Source organism: Pipistrellus kuhlii, unplaced genomic scaffold (assembly GCF_014108245.1).
Source record: "Pipistrellus kuhlii isolate mPipKuh1 unplaced genomic scaffold, mPipKuh1.p scaffold_m20_p_2, whole genome shotgun sequence".
Lineage (NCBI taxonomy): Eukaryota > Metazoa > Chordata > Mammalia > Chiroptera > Vespertilionidae > Pipistrellus > Pipistrellus kuhlii.
In genome coordinates, this window is record NW_023425515.1 from 156,137,923 (window position 1) to 156,165,324 (window position 27,402).

General features: G+C 42.7%; 1 protein-coding gene across 1 annotated transcript; it reads left to right on the forward strand.

Moving 5' to 3' along the window:
• Positions 1 to 307: 307 nt before the first annotated feature.
• Positions 308 to 27,402, forward strand: LOC118723975 (cytochrome P450 2J2). The gene is made up of 9 exons (XM_036446825.2): positions 308 to 581; positions 2,277 to 2,439; positions 4,922 to 5,071; positions 6,389 to 6,549; positions 11,913 to 12,089; positions 13,812 to 13,953; positions 17,854 to 18,041; positions 26,073 to 26,211; positions 27,005 to 27,402. The coding sequence occupies exons 1-9, from the start codon at positions 384 to 386 to the stop codon at positions 27,181 to 27,183; spliced, it is 1,497 nt and encodes a 498-aa protein (XP_036302718.1). The 5' UTR covers positions 308 to 383; the 3' UTR covers positions 27,184 to 27,402.

Consider the following 27,402-nt stretch of genomic DNA (forward strand, 5'->3'; position numbering starts at 1 on the left):
GGGGGGGGGGGGGGAGGCAAAGTCTGTGACTTTCTCTGAATTGCGCTGAAACCCATAAACCCAAGAGCTCCAACAGTCTCAGAGACTTTCCAAGATTGCCCTGGGTTATCCCTTGAAATCCAGAGCCTGGCATCTGGCCTGGGCAGGCTAGCTTGGGGCAGGCTGAAGGCGGGGCAGAGAGAGGGGGACTGATGTGATTCAGAAGTCCTGTGGGATCAAAACTAGGACAAAGTTCGGGGGGCGGGGCGGCAGGGAAGGGGTGTGGCTGAGTGGGGGTGGGAAGGAGGGTTGGCAGTGCTGGGATTGGTGTGACAGAGGCAGGCAGGACATCACCAGCTCAGAGTGCCTTGGAGCCAGAGGACCTCAGAGCCAGGATCTCAGTGATGGGCTCCCTAGCGGCGGCCCTCTGGAGGATGCTCCATCCCAGCTCTTTCCTGCTGGGAGCAGTCATCTTCCTGCTCCTTGCCAATTTCTTCAAAAACCGGATCCCTAAGAACTACCCGCCTGGTCCTCCGCGTCTGCCCATCCTTGGGAATTTCTTCCAACTGATCTTGAAGGAGCCTCATCTGTCTATTCAGAAGGTAGGAGTGGGCGGGCACAGGTGCTGGGTGGAGTCCTGACCCTGACCTGAGGGCAGGACCCTGGAGGGACCTAGAGTTGTGAAGCACAGCAGGGAACTAGAGTAAATAAAGCTGTCCTGCATATTTGAAAGTTGCTAAGAATAGATCTTAACAGTTTGCATACAGGAGGTTTCAGTTCATCCACTTTAATAGCTGTGTAGTATTGTCATCACACCACATTTTTTTAAAAAACTGAGGTATAATAGACATAGTACATGGTATTAGTGTCAGGTGTACAACCTAATGATTCCATATTTGTATACACCTGGGAATGATCACCACAAATAATATCTGTCACCATGCGTTAGCTACAAATTTTTTTTCTTGTGATGTGAACTTTTTAAGTTGTACTCTTAGCAATGTTCAAATATGTTATTAACCTTAGCCAGGATGATGTGCTTTACATCCCAGGACCTACTGCTTTACAGCTTCAAGTTTGTACCTTTGACACCCTTCACTCATTTTGCCATCCTCTCACTTTCACTCTCACTCCCACTACACTAAGGTCCCCACTACACTCTGAGGTTTCTACTGTACTCGGAGGTCCCCACTACACTCTGAGGTCCCCACTACACTCTGAGGTCCCCACTTCAATCTGAGGTTGCCACTAAACTCAAAGGCCCTGGAGCCACTTCAGGGTCTTGTCCTCCAATCTTACACAATTCCCTCTGCCACTCTATAACTTCCTTACCTTGGCTGCATTCCTTCAGCTGCCACTCATTTTCCTTTCCTAAAATTCGTTAGGACCCTGGAGTCCTTGTGAGATTAAATAAGATAAAAGATGAAAGGTGCTCACCATGGTACCCAGTGAGCATGGCCCTTGCAACCAGGGGGGCCGTCCTTCAGCACATCCCTGCACTCTGGTCCTCCCACTGCTGGGAGCGCACATGCAGGTCTTTCTGCACACAGGGCGCCTTCCTTCTCCAGGACCCCAGCGACCATGTACTGGGTACCAGAAAACACAGTGCCTTTTGCATTGCTGCCCTCCTTCTCCCTAGCAGCGCCCTTTGATGGAAGGATCATTCTCTCTCTTTTATAGCTAGGGCTCAGAGGCTCCAAAAGGCGATACAGTTTTCTCAGGAGCCAACAGTTGGTGACCAGAGAACTAAGGTCCACACACACAGTTCCAGAGCCAAAGGGCTTTTCTCACACCTGGCCCCAGCCCGGTAAGGAATTTTCTGTCTCTCGCACGTGTTGAGAAAAAAAACGTTCTCTTTTGCATAAATGACATGATTTGCTAAGAAGTCCATGCTTATCAACAATAAAAAATACATTTAAAAATGAAACAAAAAAGTCCAAGCTTGCTACACCAGATGTGCACTACATGGGTCTCAGCCATCTTGGTGAGTCATGTGTACTGAATTCTCTCCCTTTATTAGGCTCTAAGATGCGTGAGGTTAGAGACCTTATTCATTTTATCGAAGCGATACCTTCATAACTCATTTCAAGACAAGGGTAGATGCTCTTATCAGCTCACTCTCTGAAGCAATGTTTTATAATGTATGTCCATGCCCTGCAGTGACTTGCATCCAGGCCTGGTTGAGAGGAGCAGAGACTCAGTGCATACACCTGGGCCCTCAATACAAACCCCTAACTCCACACTCCTTTCCTGGACACCAATATGGGCGTGCTTAACTGTAACTATTTCCTTTTCAGTATGTGAAGCAATACGGGAACCTTTTTAGCATGGAGTTTGGTGCCTGGTCTTCAGTTATTATAACTGGATTGCCCTTGATCAAAGAAGCCCTTGTCCACCAGGGTCACAACTTTTTGAACCGTCCCATGTCCCCTGTTCGAAAACGGATCTTTAAGACAAATGGTAAGCTTCTTGACTAATGTCATATGTGGATGTCTTAATATTTTTAAAGCTTGTCAGCAGTGCTTCTGTGACTATAATTCTCCAGCACTCCCTAGAGACCAAGCCCATTATAGAGCTCCTGCCTTTAAAGAAAAATTGATGTTCACATTTCCCCAGGAAGGCGCTCTCTCAGAGGATCAAACAGGGCCAGTCCTAATGACGAGAATTTGGAAAAACAGCATCTCCGGTGTGTGTTCACTCACTCTGGATGCTTTCATAAACACATGACCCTTCATTCCATGAGAGCAGAGGAGGTGGCAATATGTTGGCTCTCTCTGGTTTCTAGCTGCCAGTCTTCCCTAGGAATGCGGATGTACATCTGCTTCCTTCCACTGCTTTTGAGGTTTCTTCTTGGCTCCAGTTCCTCCTGCTTTATCATTAAGGTGTCCACAGGCATCTCAAGCCTTCAGGTCTATGTTAGAAGAGTTTGGCATGAATAGTTTAAATGATCATTAAATAAAGTGAAACATTTAAAAATCTGAACAAACATGTGTTGCTCTACCAGAGCACCATATTTTTCAAGTGCTCCTCAAGGCCTATTTGAAAGAGTTTATTCACTCTCCATCCATTTACTCTATTTATTACCTGCAAGGTGAAACACAGTGCCAGGTACCAGTGATACAACAATGAGTAGAATAGATAAAATCCACATCTCTATGTAAGTCAAATTCTATCCCAGAGAAAGACTATCAACTCTCCATAATAATTTAAAGCATTTATGTAGATGAGGGCAGATGCACTTACTAGGGGTATCTAATCTAGTCCTGAGATTCAGGAAAAACTAATGTAAGTAAATGACAAGTGATTTAATAAAGAGAAGAAGCAATCAGGCAGAGGGACTAGAATATAAAAAGTCCCTGAGGTGAGAAGGACAGTGAACCTGAGGAAATAAAAAAGAGACCAGTGTGGCAAGCACAGTGATTCAATGGAATAATTAAATGGAGATGAAGCTGCTGAGCTTGGCCTGGGATAATTTATTCAGGTTCTCAATAAGAATGTTGGTTTTTATCCTAATAACAATGAAGCTCTTAAATGGTTTCCAGCAGAGAAAGGAATCATCATATTTACGTTTTAAAGCCTTATTTGGGCTGCAATATAGAGAGTACAATGAAGGAAGCAAGAGACTGTTGCAACATTTTAGGTTAGAGAAAGTGGTTGCTTGGACTAGAGAGGTGGCAAGAAAGGACAGTGGGTGAAAATGGGACAGTGGCAGAGAAAATACATGGATTAAAGGTATCCAGGAGATAATCCAGTAAAACATGATGAACCAGAGGGAGGGACAAGGAGGGAGACTGACGTGAGGCAGACCCCCAAATGAGTGGATTGATGGGCAGAAGGAACATTTGGAGGACAAGGTGTCCGGTTAGGTTTGGGTGGGGAGTTGCGTGGAGAAAACCATCAATTCCATCATTGATTGGCTGGAATTGAAATGCTACATTGGTAAAGTCAAGCAGAGACCTGTATATCTGTGTCTGAAGCTCAAGGAATAGAAATAGAGGGTCTCTGTCAATAGATGTTACTTAAAAGTGTAGGTGTAGTGAGATGTCCCAAGAATGGAGTAAGGGTGCGAACAGAAGACTTTACCTTGAAGAACTCCATCATTTGAGAACTTGGTAGGAAATAAACTAGCCAGAGATATAGGAAGTTCTCTGCTTTCAGAGATTAGGGGACAATTCTGGAGAGTGCAGTGCCCTGAGCACCCCTGGAAGAGAGGGTTTCAGGAAGAAAGGGTCAGGTGCTGCTGAAAGACCAAGGAAGGTAAAGTTGCAAAGCATCCCTGGAGCTGCCAGCCAGGAGGGCCATTTCATAGAGATGGAGCCAGATGTGAAAAGGAGTTGAAGTGTGCTCTGGAAGTGAAGAGGTGACAGGAGCATGGCCTTACCTGTGTTATAAAAGAAAGGATGGTCTGTGCAACACAATGAGATGTTGTCTTTTCCTTTGCCTGCACATGATATCCACTCCTCTGCTTTCTTCAGTCATTTACTCATGTGTTAAGGTCCAACAATGCCTTGCCTCTTTACAAACCTGGGTTTTCTTCCCTGGGGCTACATTCTTAGTATGTAGTGTAACATAAATATAGTACATAAATCAACCTATGTGGCTGGTAATCAAAGCCTGTGCTGGGGACTCAGGGATGCGAACTTGAATGCCTGTTCAGCTGACCTTGCACACATTACTTTATTCCTGTGCCTCAGATTTCTCATCAGCAAAAGTGGGACAGTGGGTGATAATTGTATCTACCTTAGAGTTCCTGTAAGTACTAAATTACATAATGCATAAAAAATGCGAATTTGCCTGGCATTGCAAACCATCAGTACATGTTGGCAATTGTATTCACTGCTCTGGGGGGACTCCTCTGAATACTTTCCCCTGCCTAATGCCTTTTTTCCTTCTGCCATCTGATACAAGTCCCTGTACCCATTGTTGGCTTTCTTTCATTCAGGCTTGATCATGTCTAATGGCCAGGAATGGAAGGAGCAGAGAAGGTTCACCCTGACAACACTGAGGAACTTTGGTTTAGGAAAGAAGAGCTTAGAGGAATGCATGCAGGAGGAGGCCTACCAGCTCAACCAAGCGATAGAAGAGGAGAACGGTGGGTATATTTCCTAGGTCAGGTGCAGGAGACTGCGGCTCATTCACTCACTGAACAGATATAACCAGTAGTTAGTACTTACATACCTGTCCTGTGCCCAGCAGTGTGATAGGCACTAAGAATAAAACTGAACAACTAACCATGTCCCTGTGCTCATAGAGCGCTAGAATTACTAAGCAAAAGAAGACTGGCATTAAAGACATTACTGATTATGCCCTGGCCATGTTGGTAAGTGGTTAGAGCATTGGCCCATGCACCAAAGGATCCTGGATTTGATTCTCTGTCAAGGGCATATGCCTGGGTTGTGGGTTCGTTCCCTGCTCCCTTGTCAGGGCACATCCAAGAGGCAACCAGTTGATGTGTGTGTCTCCCCCTTCCCCCTCCCTTCCCCCTTCCTTGGCCCTCCCTTCCACTCTCTGAAAAACAACAGAAAAAATATTCTCTTGTGAGGATTAACAGCAAAGACATTACTGATTTATTTTTTTCTTTTTGAGAACAAAGCAAGTAATTCAAGTAGAGAAAAAGAAACTGGCCAGAGCACAGGCACCACTATGAAAGAAGCAAAAGTACAGCATTTGTCTGTCAGGGTGGATGTGGGTCAACTTGAGAGGGAGTTGTGCTTCTGGCCAGTTAAGTTATTGGAATTTTGCTTCCAAGTATGTGGGTAGGTGGGGGATTGTCTCCAAACATTGTGGTGTCAAATTCTGACTCTGCCTTCTGGTTGAGAGTGGGAGTTGTTGTTGTGCTGTTGTTGTTATTACTCCCAGGACCACACAGGAGCCTCCAACCATTTACCCTTTCCCTTTGATTATTCCTGTCAATGGGGGGTCTGGTGAGATGTCAGCTCCTACTTCCTCATTCTACTTGTCTGAATTTTTTCCTAACTACTCCTCCCCCTCCCCTTCCTTCCTCCCCTCTCCCTCCCTCCTCTTTCTTTTCTTCCTCCCCCTCCTCCTCCTCCTCCTCCGCCTCCTTAGCCTTCTCCTCCTCCTCTCAGAAAACATAGAACACTCCCATGCCATTGTAAAATGTTTTGCCTCTCCTTGCAAAATAGGTTGCTTGCTTCAAAATGTTTAAACCCTTCTCTCCCCGTTGTGTAGCTGGTAATATGTACATCAGTTCAACATTACTGATTTTAAGCCCTGGTCAGCAATTCGACTTTCCAGGCATTGAATGAGCACTTGCTGGGTAGGGTGCTATGGCCAGGCCTCAGATGTATTTCTGTGCTCAGTATGTCATATGACATATGTCATGTAGACTCTCAGTAGAAACAGAGACAAACCAACCTGAAGGATCCACCTTTTCTTCCACCTCCAGGACAGCCTTTTAACCCTCACTTCAAGATCAACAAAGCAGTTTCCAACATTATTTGCTCCATCACCTTTGGGGAGCGCTTTGAGTACCAGGATAGTCAGTTCCAAGAAATGCTGAGGTTGCTGGATGATATCATAGTTATGGAGGTGTCAGTGTGGAACCAGGTAAGGGGTTCTCTTTTCATACATGATTAAGGATATTGGGGTTGACATGGATTTTTTTTTTTTTTTTGTCTGACATGGATATTGTCAGACATGGATTTAAAAAAAATACATTTTATTGATTTTCTACAGAGAGGAAGAGAAAGGGATAGAAAGTTAAAAATATCGATGAGAGAGAAACATTGATCAGCTGCCTCTTGCACACCCCCTACTGGGGATATGCCTGCAACCAACGTACATGCCCTTGACTGGAATCAAACCTGGGACCCTTTAGTCCGCGGGCCAATGCTCTATCCACTGAGCCAAATCGGTTTTTAGCAACACGGATGTTTTTATAAGCTGCAATATAACCTTTTAAAATTGACTTCATCAGAAACTTGTTTGAAATCAACTAATGTGACTCTAGTGTTTTTGATATTTTAAAATATTTATTATATACAAAGAACATTTCTAGCATTCATGTAAAGCAAGAAACTTCACATGTCATATACCTGTGCACCTGTGGGAATCACTTTCATGTCTCACGTGGTTTAGGGTTCTAGCTCAGGGTTCAGGTTCTGGAGAAGGCCATACACAAATGAAAGAGACTAGAAAAATATTAATTTTGGAAATGGGGGACAGGCAGAAACCCAATTCTAGTGGGAGGACTATGCTTTGATTTGGCCTTGCCATCCCTTTTATTCAGGTTTGGGATACACACATTGCCTTTAGGAAGGCAATTCCAGTAACAGGCAGATTATCTTATTAGTAAGAATTTACATGATTATTTGGTGGGAAAGTTGCTTCAGCTACCATACCATGTTTCCCTGAAAATAAAACATCCTGTGAAAATAAGACCTACTTACAGGTGTCCTTCTGAGTGAAATATAAGGCATCCCCCCCGAAAATAAGGCCCCCGCTAGGCTCTGTCTCAGAATGAAAATTAATTTACCGTAAACTGGTCACTAGTGCCATCCCGACTGGTGTCTAGCAACCAGTGATGTTACTCAAGAGTCCTGACATCACTGCTTTGTGGAGGCTGAGCAGAGGTCAGAGCAAACTGTGAGCACTGGGCGGGAGAGAGGAGGAGACTTGCAGATGCCTGTAGAAGAACAGGAGGATTAGAGTGGAATGGACACAGCGAAGGGGGTGAGTGCTGGTCTGTCTCTGATAACACTACCTGATGCTCCCGGCTGCCCTCATGATGACTGAAGGTTCTCAGTCAGGGGCAGACCCTGCTCCAGCCCAGATCCAGGCCCCAGCAAGCCCAGTGACACTCCCCAGACAGGCCCCAAGGGGTAAATGTCTGATAAAGGGGTAGGGGGGATGTCTGCTGAAGGTGTTCAGTGGCACAGGGGTGGGGGGAGGGGGATCACTTAAAATGACACAGGGGGATCAGAGGGGGCAATCAAAATGACACAGGAGGATCAAAAGGGGTTACTAAAATGGCAATCCCCCCCTCTGATTCTCCTGTGCCATTTTGATTCCCCCCTCTGATCCATCCTGTGTCATTTTAAGTGATCCCCCCTCCCCCCACTTTGGTACCCCAATTCCTTTTTTTTACCCCTAGAAATGAGCACAAAAAGAAAAAGCTACTCCATGGAGTACAAGAAAGGAATCATGGAAGACTCTTGGGGCCAAAATCTTACTGTTTTCTGCAAAGAGAAGATGTTGAGTATCCAATTGTTCCGAAAATGGCCAGCAGAGTATGGTAACCTCATTGAACAAGTGGACAAGGGAAATGCTAAAAAGCGCAAGTGTGGATCAGGTTGGCAACCATTATTTTCTGAGCTGGAAGACCTGATCTGTGAATGGGTTGTTGACAGGAGAGCAAAGGCTTTGGTTGTGAATAGGGCTCACATTCAAGAATTTGCGCTTGCAATGGCACCACAGTTTGACATAGCACCCGAAGACTTCAAAGCATCACAACACTAGTTGGATAATTTCCTTCAGCGAAGTGAACTGTCTTTAAGAAGATCTACAACATTGTTTAGGTTGGAAGATACTCAAGTTATTAAGCGAGCACTTGCATTCAAGTCCTTTATTGATGATGCTGACTTCTCTAAATACAATCTTTCCAACATGATTGCTATGGATGAAACTGCAGTGTTTATGGGCCAATCATCTCAAACAAAATTGAACAGCAGGGTGCCTCCTTAGTGTACATTCCCTCCACTGTTTACGAAAGTGCATGTGTTTCCTGTATTTTGGCAATTCATCTGGATGGCACAAAAGTCCCACCTTTAATCATTTCTAAGGGCAAGAAGGAAAAGATTAAATGTGTTTTGGGCGTTCTTATTCTTGAAACGAAAAAGCCTGGGCCACAAAAGCAGTTATAAGGAAGTGGGTCGAATTAATGCTGCTGCTTGTTATGCGAGGGAGCCAAAGAGATCTGCTAGTCTGGGATGCAGCCAGCACTCACTGCGCTAAAGACATGAAGACATTTCTTCACGAAAGAAAAATAGATCAGATAATAATTCCCGCAGGAATGACGACCTATCTCCAGACTCTTGATATTGCAATAAATAAGCCATTCAAAGACAATTTGCACATGGAAATTAATGACTACATTGAAAATAGAATGGAGAGAAATCAGCGTGGAAACTTTGTGAAACCTAAACTGCAAGAAGTTGTGACTTGGGTGAAGAATTCATGGGAGAAAATCACTGACAGTTGCATTGCAAATGCACTCTGAGAGGCTATCTAGACAAGAAGTACTCATTTAAAGACAATGCTATGGCTAAACATGAGAGCTTTGGTCCACTGATTCTGAAAGAAATGGAGTCACAAGAAATTTACCAGGAAATTCAGGAATTGGATTGTTATGATGATGTTCCAGAAAATGATGGCATGATTGTAATTAAATAAATGAGTAAATTCTTGATACTGTAAGATTCACAGTTTGCCTGATTTGTGTTGACAACTACTGTACTACCATACTGCATACAGGTAATAAATTTCCTTTATTTTCATTTAACAATAAATGTGTACCGTGTTCTTCTTCATGGAAAAATGAGACATCCCCTGAAAATAAGACCTAGCGCATCTTTGGGAGCAAAAATTAATATAAGACACTGTCTTATTTTCGGGGAAACAGGGTAGTTTCAATTAGATAGGGAGTGCTTGGCTCTGACCTTTCAGAGCTTCAAGGTTGACCGGCTTCTGGGTTTCTTATCCACACCTTTCTAATTAGTGAGACAATGATTCGTTTTCCTCCTGCACCTATGTTGTTTTATTTAAAAAGGACAATAGTGCCATTGCCTTTGAGTTCCCTGGTCTCTCATGTCCCTCCCTAAGCCAGCTGTTTCAACCCCCTCTATCAGGGGCTATTTGAGATTCATTGGTGTTAGTTGCCCTTTTTAAAAAAAAAATCTGAAGAATATTTTATCTTATGAATATGACATTGTGTGTCCCTCTATTCTCTATTCATATACACTTGGATTGTTCCCGGTTTTGAATGTTATGAATAAAGCCGGCATGTACATTCTATTACAACTGCTCATGTGGACACATCCATTTGTTTCTCTTGCCATATAAACCTGGACATAGAAGATGCTGCCTAAAAGTTTTCAAAACCGTTACACTGTTTACACACCCATCAATAGGATATTATCAATCTAATTTCATAGGGTAAAGATGGATAATTATTATGATTATTATTAAACCTCACCCTTCCTTGGTGGACACTGTCTGTGCTCCATTTTTGTCCCTGGGGGCCTGTGAGTCTTTCAGAAACTCTGTTCAGCTTCTTGGTCTTAAATCAGCGCAAGTGTTGACTCACCTCTCTGGTATCTAGAAGTGGATTTATTTTGTATTTATTTCTGACAAGCATCTTTGCTTAGAGCTTTATGGCTCCATCATATCAAAATGGATAAAGAAGTTATCATGAATCCTGGCACAGGAAAAGGCCATAATGAATGAAAGCTATAATAATTATTATCAAAGTTATTTTTTAATTCCTAGTTCTCACTTCCAGTCATGGTAGTCCCCAATCCAGTGATTCCACTTTGTTCTTGCTAATAAGACAGAACACAGGAAAGGTGAGAGGTCAGAGGATACCCCATGACTTTCGCCAGAAAAAATAAATCCATGGAAGGGTAGGAAGGAGCAGCAGAGGAGGAGGATAAGCATGTCTTGGGGTCCAAAAATAGACAGGCATTTTGATGAACAATTGCACTTGATCTAAGTTAATTTTCACAACAACCCTTTGAAGATGAAATGAAGCATCCTGGTGTGTGCAGGCAGACATGTCAGTGTGTGAGCAAAGCTAGATCATGGTACATTGGCTCTGTGTTAAGTTCTTAATGGATTGCATGTCATTGAGTCACCAGTTGTAGAATAATCCTGAGGCCCCACAGGCAACAAGATAAACAAAAGAGCAACAAGTTACATCCTCTTCATTTTCATCCTCATTATTATTTTTACAAGAAACCTGGTGCACAACATTTGTGCACTTTGGTGGGGGGATGTCTCTCAGCCCAGCCTGCACCCTATCCAATCTGGGACCCCTTGAAGAATGTCTGACTGCCCATTTAAACCTGATTCAGGTGTGATTGGGCCTAAACGGGCAGTTGGACATTCCTCCACAATCCAGGACTGCTGGTTCCCAACTGCTCACCTGCCTGCCTTCCTGATTGCCCCTAACTGCGTCTGCCTGCCAGCCTGATCACCCCCTAACCACTCCCATGTCAGCCTGATTGATGTCTAACTGCTCCCGTGCCAGCCTGTTTGGCCCCAACTTCCCTCCTTTGCTGGCTTGGTCACCTCTAACTGCCCTCCCCTGAAGGCATGATAGCCCCCAACTACCCTCCCTTTCAGGCCTAGTCCCTCCCAACAGCCCTCCCCTGCTGGCCATCTTGTGTCCACATGGCCACATGGTGGCAGGATCTTTGACCACATGGGGACAGCCATCTTGTGTGTTGGAGTAAAGGTCAATCTGCATATTACTCTTTGTTTAAATAGGATAGAGGCCTGGTGCATGTGTAGGGGCCAACTGGTTTGCCCTGAATGGTTTCCCAGATCAGGGTAGACCTTGGGGTGTGGGGCAGGCTGGGCCAGGGGCCTGTGGTGGTTTGCAGGCCAGCCACGCCCCCTGGTGACCCAAGTGGAGGCTCTGGTATCTGGGATTTATTAATCTTCTACAATTTAAACTTTGTAACCTGGAGCAGAGCCAAGCCTTCTGCTCCATCCATGGTGTCAGCCATTTCTGTTGGAATTTATTTATCTTCTATAATTGAAACTTTGTAGCCTTAAGTGGGCTGACCAAGGTGTGCGGAAGGCTGGGCTTCCTCCTTAGCCAGGGGCAACCCTAGCCTCCTGCTCTCTATTGTCTCATAAACTGTGGTACTTGCACCATGTTGTCTTCATATTCTGTTTTTCTCTATTAGCTCTATAATACCTTTCCACGGATAATGAACTTTCTTCCTGGATACCACCAAACACACTTTCACAAATGGGAGCAATTGAAGTTGTTTATTTCTCATGTGATTCAAAACCACAAGAGAGATTGGAATCCTGCAGAACCAAGAGATTTTATTGATGCATACCTCATGGAAATAGAAAAGGTGAGGAAAATTGTTTCCTGTGCTTTGTTTTGAAGACAAATGGGGATGTACAGGTTTCCTCTTGATGCTGTAACAAATTAACTCAGTGGCTTACAACAACACAGATTTATCTCACAGCTTTGGATATCATAAATCTGAAACCAGTTGTACTGGGCTCAAGCCAAGGTGTTGGCAATACTGTCTCCTTTGAGGGCTCTAGGGGAGAATCTGTTTCCTTGACCTTCCCAGCTTCTACAGATCGCCTATATTGCTTGGCTCATGGCCCCTTCCTACATCTTCAAAGCCATCCATGTAACATCTTCTCTGTTACCATCGTTACATCTTCTCCTTACAACCCTCTGGCCTCTTGTGATTGTATTGGGCCCATTGGGATGCTCCAGGATCATCTTCCCAACCAAGACTGTGAACTTAATCATATCTATAATGTTCCTTTTCCCATATAATACCCACAGCTTTCAGAGATTAGACATAGACATCTCTTGAGTCAGTATTCAATTTACCACAGGGAAGTAAAACAGAGGCAAAATTTCATAGAGTGTAAGAGTAGCATTAACTCAGGATGGATGAGGCAATTAGGAATAAAGATAGGAATAAAGATATGGGTTCAATGGCATTTGGCTTAAGATATTGGGAATGCACAAATACTGCCTTTTCTTCTTCTATTCTCTACCTTCCATATTTTAAGGAACTATATGAAAAAGGAAAGATTAAGTATTGAACCTCAGAACTTTGTTTTATTATTATATGAACCTGGGGCAAATGACCTACCCCTACAAGAAAAGCTGAATGCATGGGAAAGTTTATCATTAAGGACTGAGTAAGACCCCAGATTGTCCACTTTATGACATTATAGGAAAGAAAAAGGAATGGGGGTCCCAAATTAGATGTGTAGATTTCAACACTGTAATCCTTCTGATTAATAGACTTCGTATCAGTGTCATAATTTTTGACTATCACATTAGTTGATCATTCTGTGAAAGTTGGCAGAGTGATGAATTTCTTTTCCATTCCCTCTCTTATTTCACTGTATTGGCATTATATTAATAAAAATATTGATTTGTACTCAGAGGAGGAAACTTCATGTGCTATATGGATTCACACAGTAAGAGGAATGTTGAGAAGTTAAAGCTTTCAGAAGAAGGTGGTAAAAATGATGAAATGCCATGAAGAATGATTGTTAGAATCAGTGAGTTTTCACCTGGAAGGGAAAGATTAACTGAGAGATATACAACTTGTTGCACATAAACAAGTTCAGTTTATTCTTTCTAGTATCAGTATAAACATTTGTTGAGTATTTGCCATGTGCCCTTTGCCTCTCATGGCATTCATAATGTTATCTTCATGGGTGTGTTTTGTTACTTTATTTTTTAAGCTGGGAAACTGAAGCAGGAGGGTAAGTAATTTGCCCTTTGTTATAGAAACAGTAAGTAGTGTGGCTAATATTGGAACACAAGTCTGACTCTCCACTAATAGCATCTCCAAAATTATAGGCATTAAAAATCATTGTCTTGGTTTTCATTCATCCAAACTAATAAACATTTCCAGAACTTGGAGCAGGACTATGCTAACAATATTGCTGTGATAAGACTGCCACTCAAGGAGACCAAAAAAAGAGCCTTTCTCGGGGGCTCTTTCCTCCCACCTGCCTCCCCAGGATGAAGCCCTATGCATTGTGGCCACCAAGAACCCTCTAAATAAACTAACAAACATGGTGCTTTGTAGCACAAGGGTGATGATGCTTCCAGTTTCATTGAGGAAAACCTCATCTACAGTACCGTGGATCTCTTCTTTGCTGGAACTGAGACAACTTCGACAACATTGCGCTGGGGTCTGCTTTACATGGCCCTCAACCCAGAAATCCAAGGTGAGCAAGCTGGGCCATGACACAGTGGTGCCTCCTGGACACACTGCCCCAAAGTTGAGAGAAGATGATAGCATGGTGGAGGGGAAAGATAGGCAGGACAGTCACAAGGCCATGTGGATGTGAGAACAGGCATGTTCTTCATTTTTTCTGTCATTATTGTAATGAAGCCACAGCATACAAATATAATAGGAGTCCCTGACCTCAGGACACTCTACTTGGGAAAACAGTAAAGTTAATTGACATTGTGGTAAGTTCCAGGAAAGTTACATTCTCACAAGAAATCTGGTCTTAGGGGAAGTTAAATGTCAGACAATAAGGAAAAAAGAAAAGAAGGAAGGAGGGAGGGAAGGAAGAAGGAAGGGAGGGAGAGAGGCAAAGAAGGAGGGAGGGAAAAGACCTGTCCCTAGCCTTCTCTCCTTTTAGGTGGTCTTGCATTTCCCTGTGGAAAAATGTCTAAACTTCTTACTTCTTACCATCTGCTCTGCCTCTTACTTCCTATCCAGTCTCAACTCACCCTCCCTGCATGGGGACCTCATTAAATTACCTGTCATTTTCTTTGCATTGTCATTATTTGTGCCTGTGTCATTGCCCCTGGTGTTCTTTCTACAACAGTGGTTCTCAACCTTCCTAATGCTGCCACCCTTTAATACAATTCCTTATGCTGTGGTGACCCCCAACCATAATATTATTTTTGTTGCTACTTCATAACTGTAATTTTGCTGCTGTTATGAATTGTAATGCAAATATCTGTGTTTTCTCATGGTCTTAGGCAACCCTGATAGGTTTCTCAAGAATGTATTTCCCTAATTTTTCTACTTGGCGAACGACTAGCTCTGCTTAAAGAATGTGCTTAACACCACCTTTCATGTTTTCCCAATCCTCTGGAACATTAGTAGCGTTCTCTTTCTCTAGAGATGACCTGATGCCCCTCATAACTGTGCTATTGCATATTATTTGCATATCTGCCCACAAACTGTAGTCCATTCAGTGACAGTGACTGTTATAATCAGTTTTCTTTCTCCAGGCCCCAGAACAGTTTGATCACATGAGGGATTAGATTTGATATGATACAACTTTTTAAATTTTGGGTAACAGTTTATTATAGGGACATAAAATCTATTTAGTGAATCAAGATCTTTTTTGTTGTTGTTGTTTTGTTAATTCTCACCCGAGGATATTTTTCCATTGATATTTAGAGAGAGTGGAAGGGAAGCGGAGAGACAGAGAGAGAAACAACAATGTGAGAGACACATAGATTGGTTGCCTCCCTTTCGCTCCCTGACCAGGGTCAGGGATCAAGCCTGAAACCGAGGTACATGCCCTTGATCACAATTGAACCTGACTCTTCAGTCTGAGGACTGAGACTCTATCCACTTAGCCAAACAAGCTAGGACAAGACTTTTTTCCTCTAAAATAAAGATAGAAGAGAAAAGATCAGAGTGCTTTCCATGTACTATGGATAAGTTTGTTCATGCAATTTGATATATATATCCTGAGTCATGATGCAAAATGCCTTTTCAACTGTGAATTAATTTTTTTTTAAAGTACAATATAAAAGCTACCTAGTTAGAATACAGACTTAGCTTCCAAAATAATAATGGTTAAACTGATAGAAGTTTACACCCATGTTCATAGCAGCGTTATTCACAAACCACCAAGAGGTGGAAGTAACCAAGTGTCCATTGATGATGAACAGATAAAACCATGGAGTATAATGGAACATCATTCAGCCTTAAAAAGGAAAGCTTGAACATGGATAATCCTAGAGGCCATTATGCTAAGTGAAATAAGGTAGTTAAACACACAAAAATAATACTGCATGATTCCACTTATATGAGGTATCAAGAGGAATCAAATTCATAGAAACTAAAAGTAGACTGGTACTTGCCAGAGGCTGGGGAATGTGGAGAAATTGAGATTTGTTATGTAATAAATACAGTTTCACTTTTGCATGTTAGAAAAGTTCTGAAGGTTGGCTGCATAATAATGTGACTATTCTTAACACTATTAAACTATACACTTAAAAAGGTTAAAATGATACATTTTATGTGTATTTTACCATGATTAGAATGTTGGCTTTATATATATATATAATATATATATATATATATATATATATATATATATATATATATATTAGAGAGGAAGGGAGAGGGAGAGAGAGATAGAAACATCAGTGATGAGAGAGAACTATTGATCCACTGACTCCTGAATGCCCCCTACTGGGGATGGAGCCTGCAACCCAGACATATGCTTTGTCCAGAATTGAACCTGGAACTCTTCAGTCTGCAGGCTAATGCTCTATGCAATGAGCCAAACAGGCTAGGGCACTTGGATGTTTTAAATGGATGGTAAAACATATATAGAAGTTTATATATCAAATTTGAACTGCACTCTACAGAGTTCTTTGGATTTCAAGATCTCTCCACTGTGATGTTCTGATGTATCTAAAATAATGTTCTTATTGGCACAAAGATGTCTCCCCAAAGAGAAGGGCTCAAAAGTACTTACCCTTCTTTTAAGGGTATGTTCCAATTATTAAACACTAGTGGCCTGGTGCATGGATTCATGCACATTGGAATTAGTTAGAAGAAATATTTTAACATCTCTATTTGCCTTTTCTCTATAATAGAAGTGTCAACAAAATTCACAATCAACAATGAGAGATCAAAACACACGTATGTGATTGTCATGAGAGTTTTATTTGTATCACTCATGCATGAGTCAATTTAATCTTTCATATATAGAATAAACTTGCTTAATCAGACCTGCTTTCTGATTTAGCTAAACTATTTCCAGCTAAGTGAAGCACCCCAACTTCTCTTTAAGGTAATTGTTAGCAACACAGCAGTAAATATCAACATGAAGCAGATTATTATTGTAGATCACACAGGTAGAACAAAAGATAAAATACTTAATTGCAGCAGTGTTCGACTATTCTGCACAGTGAGAACACCTGAAGTCCTTTTCAAGGCCTACCATTTCTTCTTTTCAGTCGCGTCAAGTTTCTAAGCTTTCTAACTCCCTGTTTTCTGGCTAATGAAAAGAAAATAGAATTCCACCAAGTCTCCTATCTACCTACTCCAGGACTTCTGTGAGGATCAAATGAGTTGAGGCATGGGAAAATGCTTCACAGACATTTGGTTGCAGTGTAAAATGTTTGTACCTGGCTTGTCTTCCTGGACTGAAGAAACTCTAAGGAGGCTAGTTGCTAGGACAGAAAGCTGGGCTCTGCTATGTGACATCATTACCTGGAGCCCACAGCCACTGTTTCTAGGCTAGGCTGGGCTATGGGCTGCATTTTGCGCCATGGGGTCACAGCAATGTCAGTTGCAATTTGGGGGACTGTCACTCTGGGGTGGTAATGGGACCTGTGTCCAACTTGAGGGAAGCTGAGTGTTGCTTTGTGGGCGCCAGGTCCAAGGTTCTGTTCCTTTGTAAATGGCCAGTGCACATCAGGACAGGTCCTACATTGAGCGTCTGCCCCCTGGTAGTCAGTGTGCATCTTAGTGACTAATAGGGCAGGGGGACATTTACCATATTTACTATATATATATTCCTCCTATACACTTTCTACTGGTCAAAATTTAATCACATGGTCACTGTAATAAAAAGAGAATCTGGGATATGTAGACTTTGGCTAGGTAACCAGGTATCCAGCTAAAATCAATTATTATTGCAAAAAAAGGGGAAAAAACAAAACAGACATTGGAAGACAATTAGCAGTTTCTATCATTGTCTTATTCCAGGGCCCGCTTTCCACTCTTATTATCTTCTTGACAAACAAGAGTCTATGGAGCCTAGTATAATGTTAACGTTTTTATCCTAGTTATTCCATTCCTTAGCTTCACAAGGCTCAAGGAAAGGTATTGAATGCAAGAACTTACTTTTATTTTCAAGAAAAAGTGCAAGCTGAGATTGACAGAGTGATTGGCCAGTCGAAGCAGCCAAGCACGGATGCTCGGGAGCTCATGCCCTACACCAATGCCGTCATCCATGAGGTACAGAGAATGGGAAATATCATCCCCCTGAATGTGCCCAGGGAAGTAAACAATGCTACCACCATGGCTGGATACCACCTGCCCAAGGTAATGAGGGACTCCAGCTTCAGATCTTAAAGCTTATTGCTTTGAATGGTAGAATCTGAATTTGAAAAGTGACAGATTCTTGTCCTAGGGAATTACTTTAATGGGGAGAGATATTTTACTTGTTTCATATTAATTTTTTGTCCTTGGGTAAACATAAATTCAACTAGGTAGTAATAGTTATTATGGAAAGGAAGGGGACTCCTAGGTCAAATATGTCTAACCAAAGACTGGCTTTTCTTTGCTGTGGGATTGCTCAGTGTTTTTACTATGAAATGTGTATTGTGAATCTCTGTGGAGATGCAGCTGACTTTGCATGGAATCTTCTTTTTGGCCTTGGTAGAACATCTCACATGATTAGGGACTTGCCAGAATTACTTTAGAGAACTTTGTTTCACAATCCTGAGTCTACTATATAGAACATTAAAATATAAAGGGACAATTGAGACTATTTAGGCTAGTAGTTCGCAAACTCGTTAGTCAACAGAGCCAAATTTCAACAGTAAGAGGAATGAAATTTCTTTTGAGAGCCAAAATTTTTTAAAATATATTTTATTGATTTTTTTTTTATAGAGAGGAAGAGAGAGGGGTAGAGAGTTAGAAACACAGATGAAAGAGAAACATTGATCAGCTGCCTCCTGTACACCCCCTACTGGGAATGTGCCCGCAACCAAGGTACATGCCCTTGACCGGAATCAAACCCGGGACCCTTCAGTCAGCAAGTCAATGCTCTATCCACTGAGCCAAATTGGTTTCGATGAGAGCCAAATTTTTAAAATTTTAAACTACATAGGTAGGTACATCGTTATTAACTTAATTAGGGTACTCCTAAGCTGGCCTTTGCTAAAAACTCAAGGGGCCAAAGAGCCGCATGTGGTTCACAAGCCACAGTTTCCCGACAACTGATATAGACCAACATCACATTAATCCTGGTGTTTCTAACGTAATAAGCCGATAGGTGTTTTTTCAGTTTTTACTTGTAGCCCTGTGATGGGAGAAACTAGTCCAAGTGTGTGCAATATTAAGTATTAGAAAAGCAGAGAAAGAACACACACTTGTTAAGCAGTAATTATGTTCCATGGACTACATCGTTTCTTTCAAAATATGTTAATCAGTCCTCAGAATAAGTCTTTTCTTTCTATTTTATAAACTGAGAAGTACGATCTCATAGCTATTCAACTTGTATAAGGTCCCTCAACTACAAAGTGACAATAGTTGGGTTCAAGAACCAGATCTGTTCTGATTCCTAGGCTCATCTTTTTTGTACTAAATCATGTTCTCTACACAGGAGTTGTTTGACTTTGACCTTAAAAGGGTCTTCTTGCAATTGCTCTCAATTCGTCTCTGTTTAATTCTGTGTCCTCACAAAGGAAATTCTGATCTCACTCTACCAACCAGGCTTATGATCTTAGCAAACATCTCTCCTATGCCACCTAGTGCCCTTTCTGCACATTGCACCTTTACAGCTCCCTTGCTTTCTCACCACTTTGGTCAACCTCTGTGGGTCCATTCCAGTTGTATATGTCCCTCTGCATATGTCTTACCTGGAGACAAACTTAAGAGGGGATTTCCCATTGTACAAGTTTTGGTCATTGTCCCTGCAGAGCCAGGAAAAGCCGCTATACCTGCAGCTATTGCATTTATGATTTCTTGCCAATTGACCATGTTGTAGGTGAAGGCTGAGGTTTAAATTATGTCACAGGTGCTGCTTGCATTTAAAATAAAAAATAGATCTTATTAATTTTTTACAGAGAGGAAGACAGTGGGTTGGGGAGGGTGAGGATATGGTACATGTCCTTGACCAGAATCGAACCTAGGACCCTTCAGTGTACCAGCCGACAATCTATTCACTGAGCCAAACCAGTTAGGGCTGCTTGCATTTTCACAGCAGTTTTTTGGAGCACGTAAATTCCAAAAAACACCCCAGCTCTACAACTTATTCTTAACATCCACTTTAATCACTATCCTGAGAACTGACAGATCTAAGTGACTAAGTTGTAGAGACTAAGCCGACATGGCTTTGACATCAAATAGACCTAGTAGAACGCATGGTTCTCCCTCCTCCGTTATGTGACTCTGGGCACATTATTTAACCCCTAAGAGCTTCAATTTCTTTAGTTGTAAAATATGTTAAACCTACCTCACAGGTTGAGGTAAAATGAAGTCATGCATGTCGAATGTTAAATCTAGTGCTCAGTATGAAAAGTACTTAAAATAAGTTATCCTTTATTAATCCAACAAATGTTCATTAAGCACCTAAAATGCTCAGGCCTGAGTAAACAAACCTGAGGAAAATAACCATGCAACTACATACTCAGAAACCATGGCAACTGCCCCACTGAAAAAACTCTCACATCTCTATAAAGATGCAGGCTGGCTGGAATGGGGAGTAATAGCAGGAGTAGTCAGAGGAGGCTTCCAAAGGAAGTGATGTTTGAGGTGAGGGCAGCAGAATGCTTAAGAGTTAGGAAGAAAGACATGAAGACAACATTTTAAAAAGTACAAAATAAGTGAGAACAGAGCTGTTTGAACAGTGGAAAGATGGCTGATGAAGTGGAAGTGCAGGCAGAGACAGAGTGGCCCAGACAGGGGTCGGGCCATGGATTTGTCCCCCAAGAGCAATGGGAAGCTGTTAAAGGATTCTATCACGCTCAAAGCTGGTGGGTGGGTAGGTGGGTGTGACATGATTAAATCTTATTTGAAGCTCACTGGGCTAGCAGAGTATGTAGCAGATTGAAAGAGGAAAGAGAGGATGTAGGGCATAGTTAGCCAGCTATTGTAGGCATATAGGCAAGCAAGGGGGTAGCCAGGAGTAGATGGTAACAGTGGGAATAGCATGGAGGTGACAGAATTAAGAGAAATTTAAAGTAAAATTGACCAGCATAACTGAAGGATCAATGAGGGGAAAAGAGGCAATAAGGAGGATTCTTGGGTTTCTTGATATGTACCTGTTGAACAGTGGTTCCTTTTACTGGACAACCTGGTTCTATTACTGCATTTCCCCGAAAATAAAACATCTTGTGAAAATAAGACCTACTTACAGGTTTCCTTCTGAGTGAAATATAAGGCATCCCCCCCCCCCCCCCCGAAAATAAGGTCCCCGTAGGCTCTGTCTCAGAATGAAAATTAATTTACCGTAAATGGTCGCTAGGGCTGCCCTGACTGGCGTCTAGCAACCAGTGACGTTACTCGGAGTCCTGACATCACTGCTGTGTGGAAGCGGAGCAGAGGTCAGAGTGAGCGGTGAGCATGGGGCGGGAGAGAGGAGGAGACTTTGGCAGATGCATGTAGAAGAACAGGAGGATTAGAGCAGACAGGATGCGGTGAAGGTGGTGAGTGCTGGTCTGTCTCTGGTGACACTACCTGATGCTCCCGGCTGCCCTCATGATGACTGAAGGTTCTCAGTCAGTGGTAGACCCTGCTCCAGCCCAGATCCAGGCCCTAGCAAGCCCAGTGACAGTCCCCAGGCAGGCCCCAGGGGGTAAATGTCTGATAAAGGGATAGGGGGGATGTCTGCTGAAGGTGTTCAATGGCAAAGGGGTGAGGGGAGGGGGATCACTTAAAATGACACAGGGGTATCAGAGGGGGCAATCAAAATGACACAGGAGGATCAAAAGGGGTTACTAAAATGGTAATCCCCCCTCTGATTCTCCTGTGCCATTTTGATTCCCCCCTCTGATCCACCCTGTGTCATTTTAAGTGACCCCCCCTCCCCCCACCTTGATACCCCAATTCCTTTTCTTACCCCTAGAAATGAGCACAAAAAGAAAAGGCTATTCCATGGAGTATAAAAAAGGAATCATGGAAGACTCTTGGGGCCAAAATCTTACTGCTTTCTCCAAAAAGATGTTGAGTATCGATTGGTCCAAAAATGGCGAGCAGAGTATGGTAACCTCATTGAACAAGTGGACAAGGGAAATGCTAAAAAGCACAAGAGTGGATCAGGTTGGCAACCATTATTTTCTGAGCTGGAAGACCTGATCTGTGAATGAGTTGTTGACAGGAGAGCAAAGGCTTTGGTTGTGAATAGGGCTCAGATTCAAGAATTTACCCTTGCAATGGCACCACAGTTTGACATAGCACCCGAAGACTTCAGAGCATCACAACACTGGCTGGATAATTTCCTTCAGTGAAGCGAACTGTCTTTAACAAGATCTACAACATTGTTTAGGTTGGAAGATACTCAAGTTATTAAGCGAGCACTTGCATTCAAGTCCTTTATTGATGATGCTGACTTCTCTAAATACAATCTTTCCAACATGATAGCTATGAATGAAACTGCAGTGTTTATGGGCCAATCATCTCAAACAACAATTGAACAGTGGGGTGCTTCCTTAGTGTACATTCCCTCTACTGCTTATGAAAGTGCATGTGTTTCCTGTATTTTGGCAATTGGTCTGGATGGCACAAAAGTCCCACCTTTAATCAGGGCAAGAAGGAAAAGATTGAACATGTTTTGGGCGTTCTTATTCTTGAAACGAAAAAGCCTGGGCCACAAAAGCAGTTATAAGGAAGTGGGTCGAATTAATGCTGCTGCTTGTTATGCGAGGGAGCCAAAGAGATCTGCTAGTCTGGGATGCAGCCAGCACTCATCGCGCTAAAGACATGAAGACATTTCTTCACGAAAGAAAAATAGATCAGATAATAATTCTCGCAGGAATGACGACCTATCTCCAGACTCTTGATATTGCAATAAACAAGCCATTCAAAGACAATTTACGCATGGAAATTAATGATTACATTGAAAATAGAATGGAGAGAAATCAGCGTGGAAACTTTGTGAAACCTAAACTGCAAGAAGTTGTGACTTGGGTGAAGAATTCATGGGAGAAAATCACTGACAGTTGCATTGCAAATGCACTACGATCAGGCTACCTTGACAAGAAGTATTCATTTAAAGACAGTGCTATTGCTAAACATGAGAAATTTGGTCCACTGATTCTGAAAGAAATTAAGTCACAAGAAATTCACCAGGAAATTCAGGAATTGGATTGTTATGATGATGTTCCAGAAGCTGATGACATCTTTGTCATTGAATAAATGAGTAAATTCTTGATACTGTAGGATTTACAGTTTGTCTAGTTTGTGTTGACAACTACCGTACTACAGTACTGCATACAGGTAATTAATTTCCTTTATTTTCATTTAACAATAAATGTGTACTGTATTATTCTTCATGGAAAAATAAGACATCCCCTGAAAATAAGACCTAGTGCATCTTTGGGAGCAAAAATTAATATAAGACACTGTCTTATTTTCGGGGAAACAGGGTATTAAACCTGGGCAGTACAGTGGACAATGGAGAGAAGAGAAAGGAATAACAGTGATGAATGAGACATAGTTTACCTTGCTGGAACTACCATGGTCACCACTGCACTGAGCAGCTGGGTTGACTTTGGTACAGTACTGACTGGCAAGTCTATGTTAATCTCTCATTGGTGCATGCATGTCTGCTCTCAGGTCTTACACTGACAAGTCCCTACAGAGAACATCCATACTGCAGTCAAGAGTAGCCATACTGAGAAACCAAGATGGCGTCATAGGTAAACAACTGTTCTGCCTCCTAGCACAACAATTTCAAAATTAAAACTAATATTCAGGATATCTATCACCCAAACCATGGTAAGGGTGGCTGAAAGAGAAAGGAGCACAAGCGCTGAAAAGCTAAGGAGCTCAGGTACAGAGGCATGCGAATCGGGCTGGTAGGCAGGCAACTGGGCGCGAGGCTTTTTTTCAACCTGAAGGGAAACAAGCTCCCGATAACTTTGAAATAGAGTTTCTGGGGTCAAAGGGGGAACCCAGATGTCTATGGGGAGAAGCTAATCTGTGGGCCATCGATTCCAAAAGTGAGGGTGACTGACTCTCTTGCAGAGGTGCGTGGAGCAATCATTGTTTACTGCACTGGATAGCAGGGATGTGGGGACTTGGAAATGTGGAAGGGCAGAGAAGGCTGAAGGTAGCTGTTGCTGTTAACCATGGCCCAGCCTAGTGAAGTCCTGAGACCCCACCCTGCCCTGAAGACCTGCCTCAAGGCCCTGCCCTGCACATTCTACAGACACCACACAGCTGCTTTTGCATATAAATGGCCTGTATTGTGGCAGCTTAAGGAAATAAACTGTAGCTCAAGCACAGAAGCCCTCCTAGCTGAGACACTGTTGATCTTCACAGCCAATTGGCTTGGAGATCAATGCTTCCCAGTGATACCAACAAACAAGCAAGGCTTAACAACAAGACTGCACACACAGCCCACAAAGGACTGCACTAAGACTCTCCACCTCAGGTAACTGGGAAGGCTGTGCTCCTTGGCTCTACCAGGACACTTAGGACACAAAACTATTCCATCAAATCAGGCAAGCAGCTAAAATGCAGAGAAGAGGCAGGACACAAAGGAAGGAAATGGAGGAAAGTAAAAGAATGAACATTAAGTTCAAAACCACAGTTATAAGGTTTTTAAAGAATTTCCTAGAAACGGACGATAAAATAAAGGAGACATTTTAGGATATAAAAAGGGATCAACTAGAAATAAAGAATGCATTGTCTTAAATAAAAAATATTATTCAGAGTCCTAAAAACAGAATGAAAGATCGCAAGAATCAAGTCAAAGATTTGGAACACAAAGAGCCAGAGGTCACTCCTCCACAGAAGCAAGAAGAGAGGAGAATCCAGAGAGTTGAAGATTGTGTAAGAAACCTCTGGGACAACTTCAAGCAAACCAATATGAGAATTATGGGGATCCCAGAAGAAGAGAGAGAGTAAGATATGGAAAGCCTATTGGAAGAAATAGTGACAGAAAAAAAACGTCCCCCACCTGGTGAAAGAAATAGACTTACAAGTGCAGGAAGCGCATAGAACCCCGAACAAAAGGAATCCAAAGAGAACCACACCAAGACACATAATAATTAAAATTCCAATAGCAAAAGACAAAGACAGAATATTAAAAGCAGCAAGAGAAAAGCAGGTAGTTACCTATAAAGGAGCACCCATATGATTGTCAGCTGATTTCTCAACAGAAACCATGCAGGCCAGGTGGGAATGGCAAGAAATATTCAAGGTGATGAATAGCAAGAACCTACAGCCAAAAATACTCTACCCAGCAAAGCTATCACTTAGAATCGAAGGCCAGATGAAGAGCTTCACAAATAAAAAAAAGCTAAAGCAGTTGATCACCGCCAAACCAGAATTATATGAATTGCTGAAGGGGGTTCTTTAGGAAGAGGAAGAAAATAAAGATAAAAATTATGAACAACTGCCGAAACTGGTTTGGCTCAGTGGATAGAGCATCGGCCTGCAGAGTGAAAGCTCCCAGGTTCAATTCTGGTCAAGAGTATGTACCTTGGTTGCAGGCACATCCAGTAGGGGGTGTGCAGGACGCAGCTGATCAATGATTCTCTCTCATCGATGTTTCTAACTCTCTATCCCTCTCCCTTCCTCTCTGTAAAAAATCAATAAAAATATATTTTTTAAAAAATTATGAACAATGAAGATGTAACTATCAACAAGTGAGTCTAAAAACCAAGAGAATTAAAAGATCTGATGAACAATATTAACTGGTGAATATAATAAAATCAGAGGTATGGAAGGGGAGTGGACTGAAGATTCTCCGGGAAAAGGGGAGTGGGGGGTGTGGGAAGAGACTGAACAAAAACTGTGCACCTATGGATGAGGACAATGGGGGGTGGGGAAAGGGCAGAGAGTGGGGTGGGAACCTGGTGAAAGGGAGCAATGGAGGGGGAAAAAGAGGAACATTTGTAATAATATGAACAATAAAGATTTATTTTAAAAAAAGACAAAAAAGAGTAGCCATACTTCCCTAGGAAATTCCCAGCAGGCATTTGCAGTTGATCATTGCAAGTTGTACCATGGCAAAGTAGGCCCCTGGGAAGGTTGGGGGTGGGGAGCTGGGCTCAGAAAACAGTGGGTTGGGGAGGGTGAGGATATGGTCAGGCCCTGGCTTGGGAGCAGGGGACTTCCAGCCCTCTGCATGGGGGTGTTGCATGGGTCAAGCCTTGCCTGAGTCTTTGCTGCCTTCTCCAGGGGACCATGATCATGACCAATCTGACTGCACTGCACAGGGACCCTGAAGAGTGGGCCACCCCCGACACATTCAACCCGGAGCACTTTCTAGAGAATGGACAGTTTAAGAAAAGGGAAGCCTTTCTGCCTTTCTCAATAGGTGAGTTCTACAAAATAAGAGGGTGTGAATCCAGAGCTCCCCTCTGCCCTCCCCTGCTCCTCTCCCCATCATCCTTGGCTTTAGCTGGAATGCCTCCACACAGCCCTGTCCAGCGTGATTTCCTCTTATTGCTGCTCCAGCTCAGGATTCCCAGGGCTGGAGTGGCTCCAGGCTGCCCTTTCTTCCTCGGCCCTTCCTTGGCAGGCAGGGCAGCCTGAAGATTCCAGCTTCACTCTGTTCTGTCCCCTGAAACACTGGGGACAGATACTCAGACCCTGCCTCTTGCTCACAAAAAAGGTTGGACACTTGCCATCTTCACAGAATTTCTAAGGGCCACTCACACAGAACTAGAGCCAATTTATAATATGGGGGTGGGGAGGGACAAGGAAAGTGGCTACTTGCTTATCATTATGGGCATCAGGAGTGATGCTAATGCCATCCTGGACTAGATGGATTCTATTCTATATGCATCCCCTTTTGCCTTTTTACATTTTAATTATGCTGTAAAAGGTTAGTTAATACATTTACAGGGTAAACAACCTGATAGGTGTAAAAGAGATGCTGTGAAAACTCATGTTTTCAAACAGCCAGTTCAAAAGCCTTTTTAAATCATAACATTGTAAAATGAATAACAAAAATTTTTAGTATCTTTATTAGTTTTGAATTTGGTATGTCTCATGGGTTATTTTAGTCCTGGAAATGTGTCCTGAGCCAGTAGTCAGCCTGGAAGATTTCAGTCCCTCTGGGCAAGGACACCAACTGGAAAGCTAACTCTTATGTTCTTGTCTTTCAGGAAAGCGGGTATGCCTTGGAGAACAGCTGGCCAGGGCTGAGCTGTTCATTTTCTTCACCTCCCTTTTGCAAAAATTTACCTTTAAGCCCCCGGACAATGAAGAGCTGAGCTTGGAGATCAGAATGGGCGTCACCATCTCCCCAGTAGAACACCGCCTCCGAGCAGTTTCTCGGGCATGAGGGCATTGGGGGAGTAGGGGAATGGAAAGCAGGAAGAATGGGCATGTCCTCTAAAGGCACTGGGGCCTGCTCAGAAGGGAAGGACCAGAGTGGAAACTGGATTCAAATCCAGTTTTATCTCCTGCAATGTAGCCTTGAACAAATCATGTATCTCTAGAAAACACACTCAAAGATATTCCTAGAATAAAACCAATCACATCAGGCCTGGAACTTCCTAAA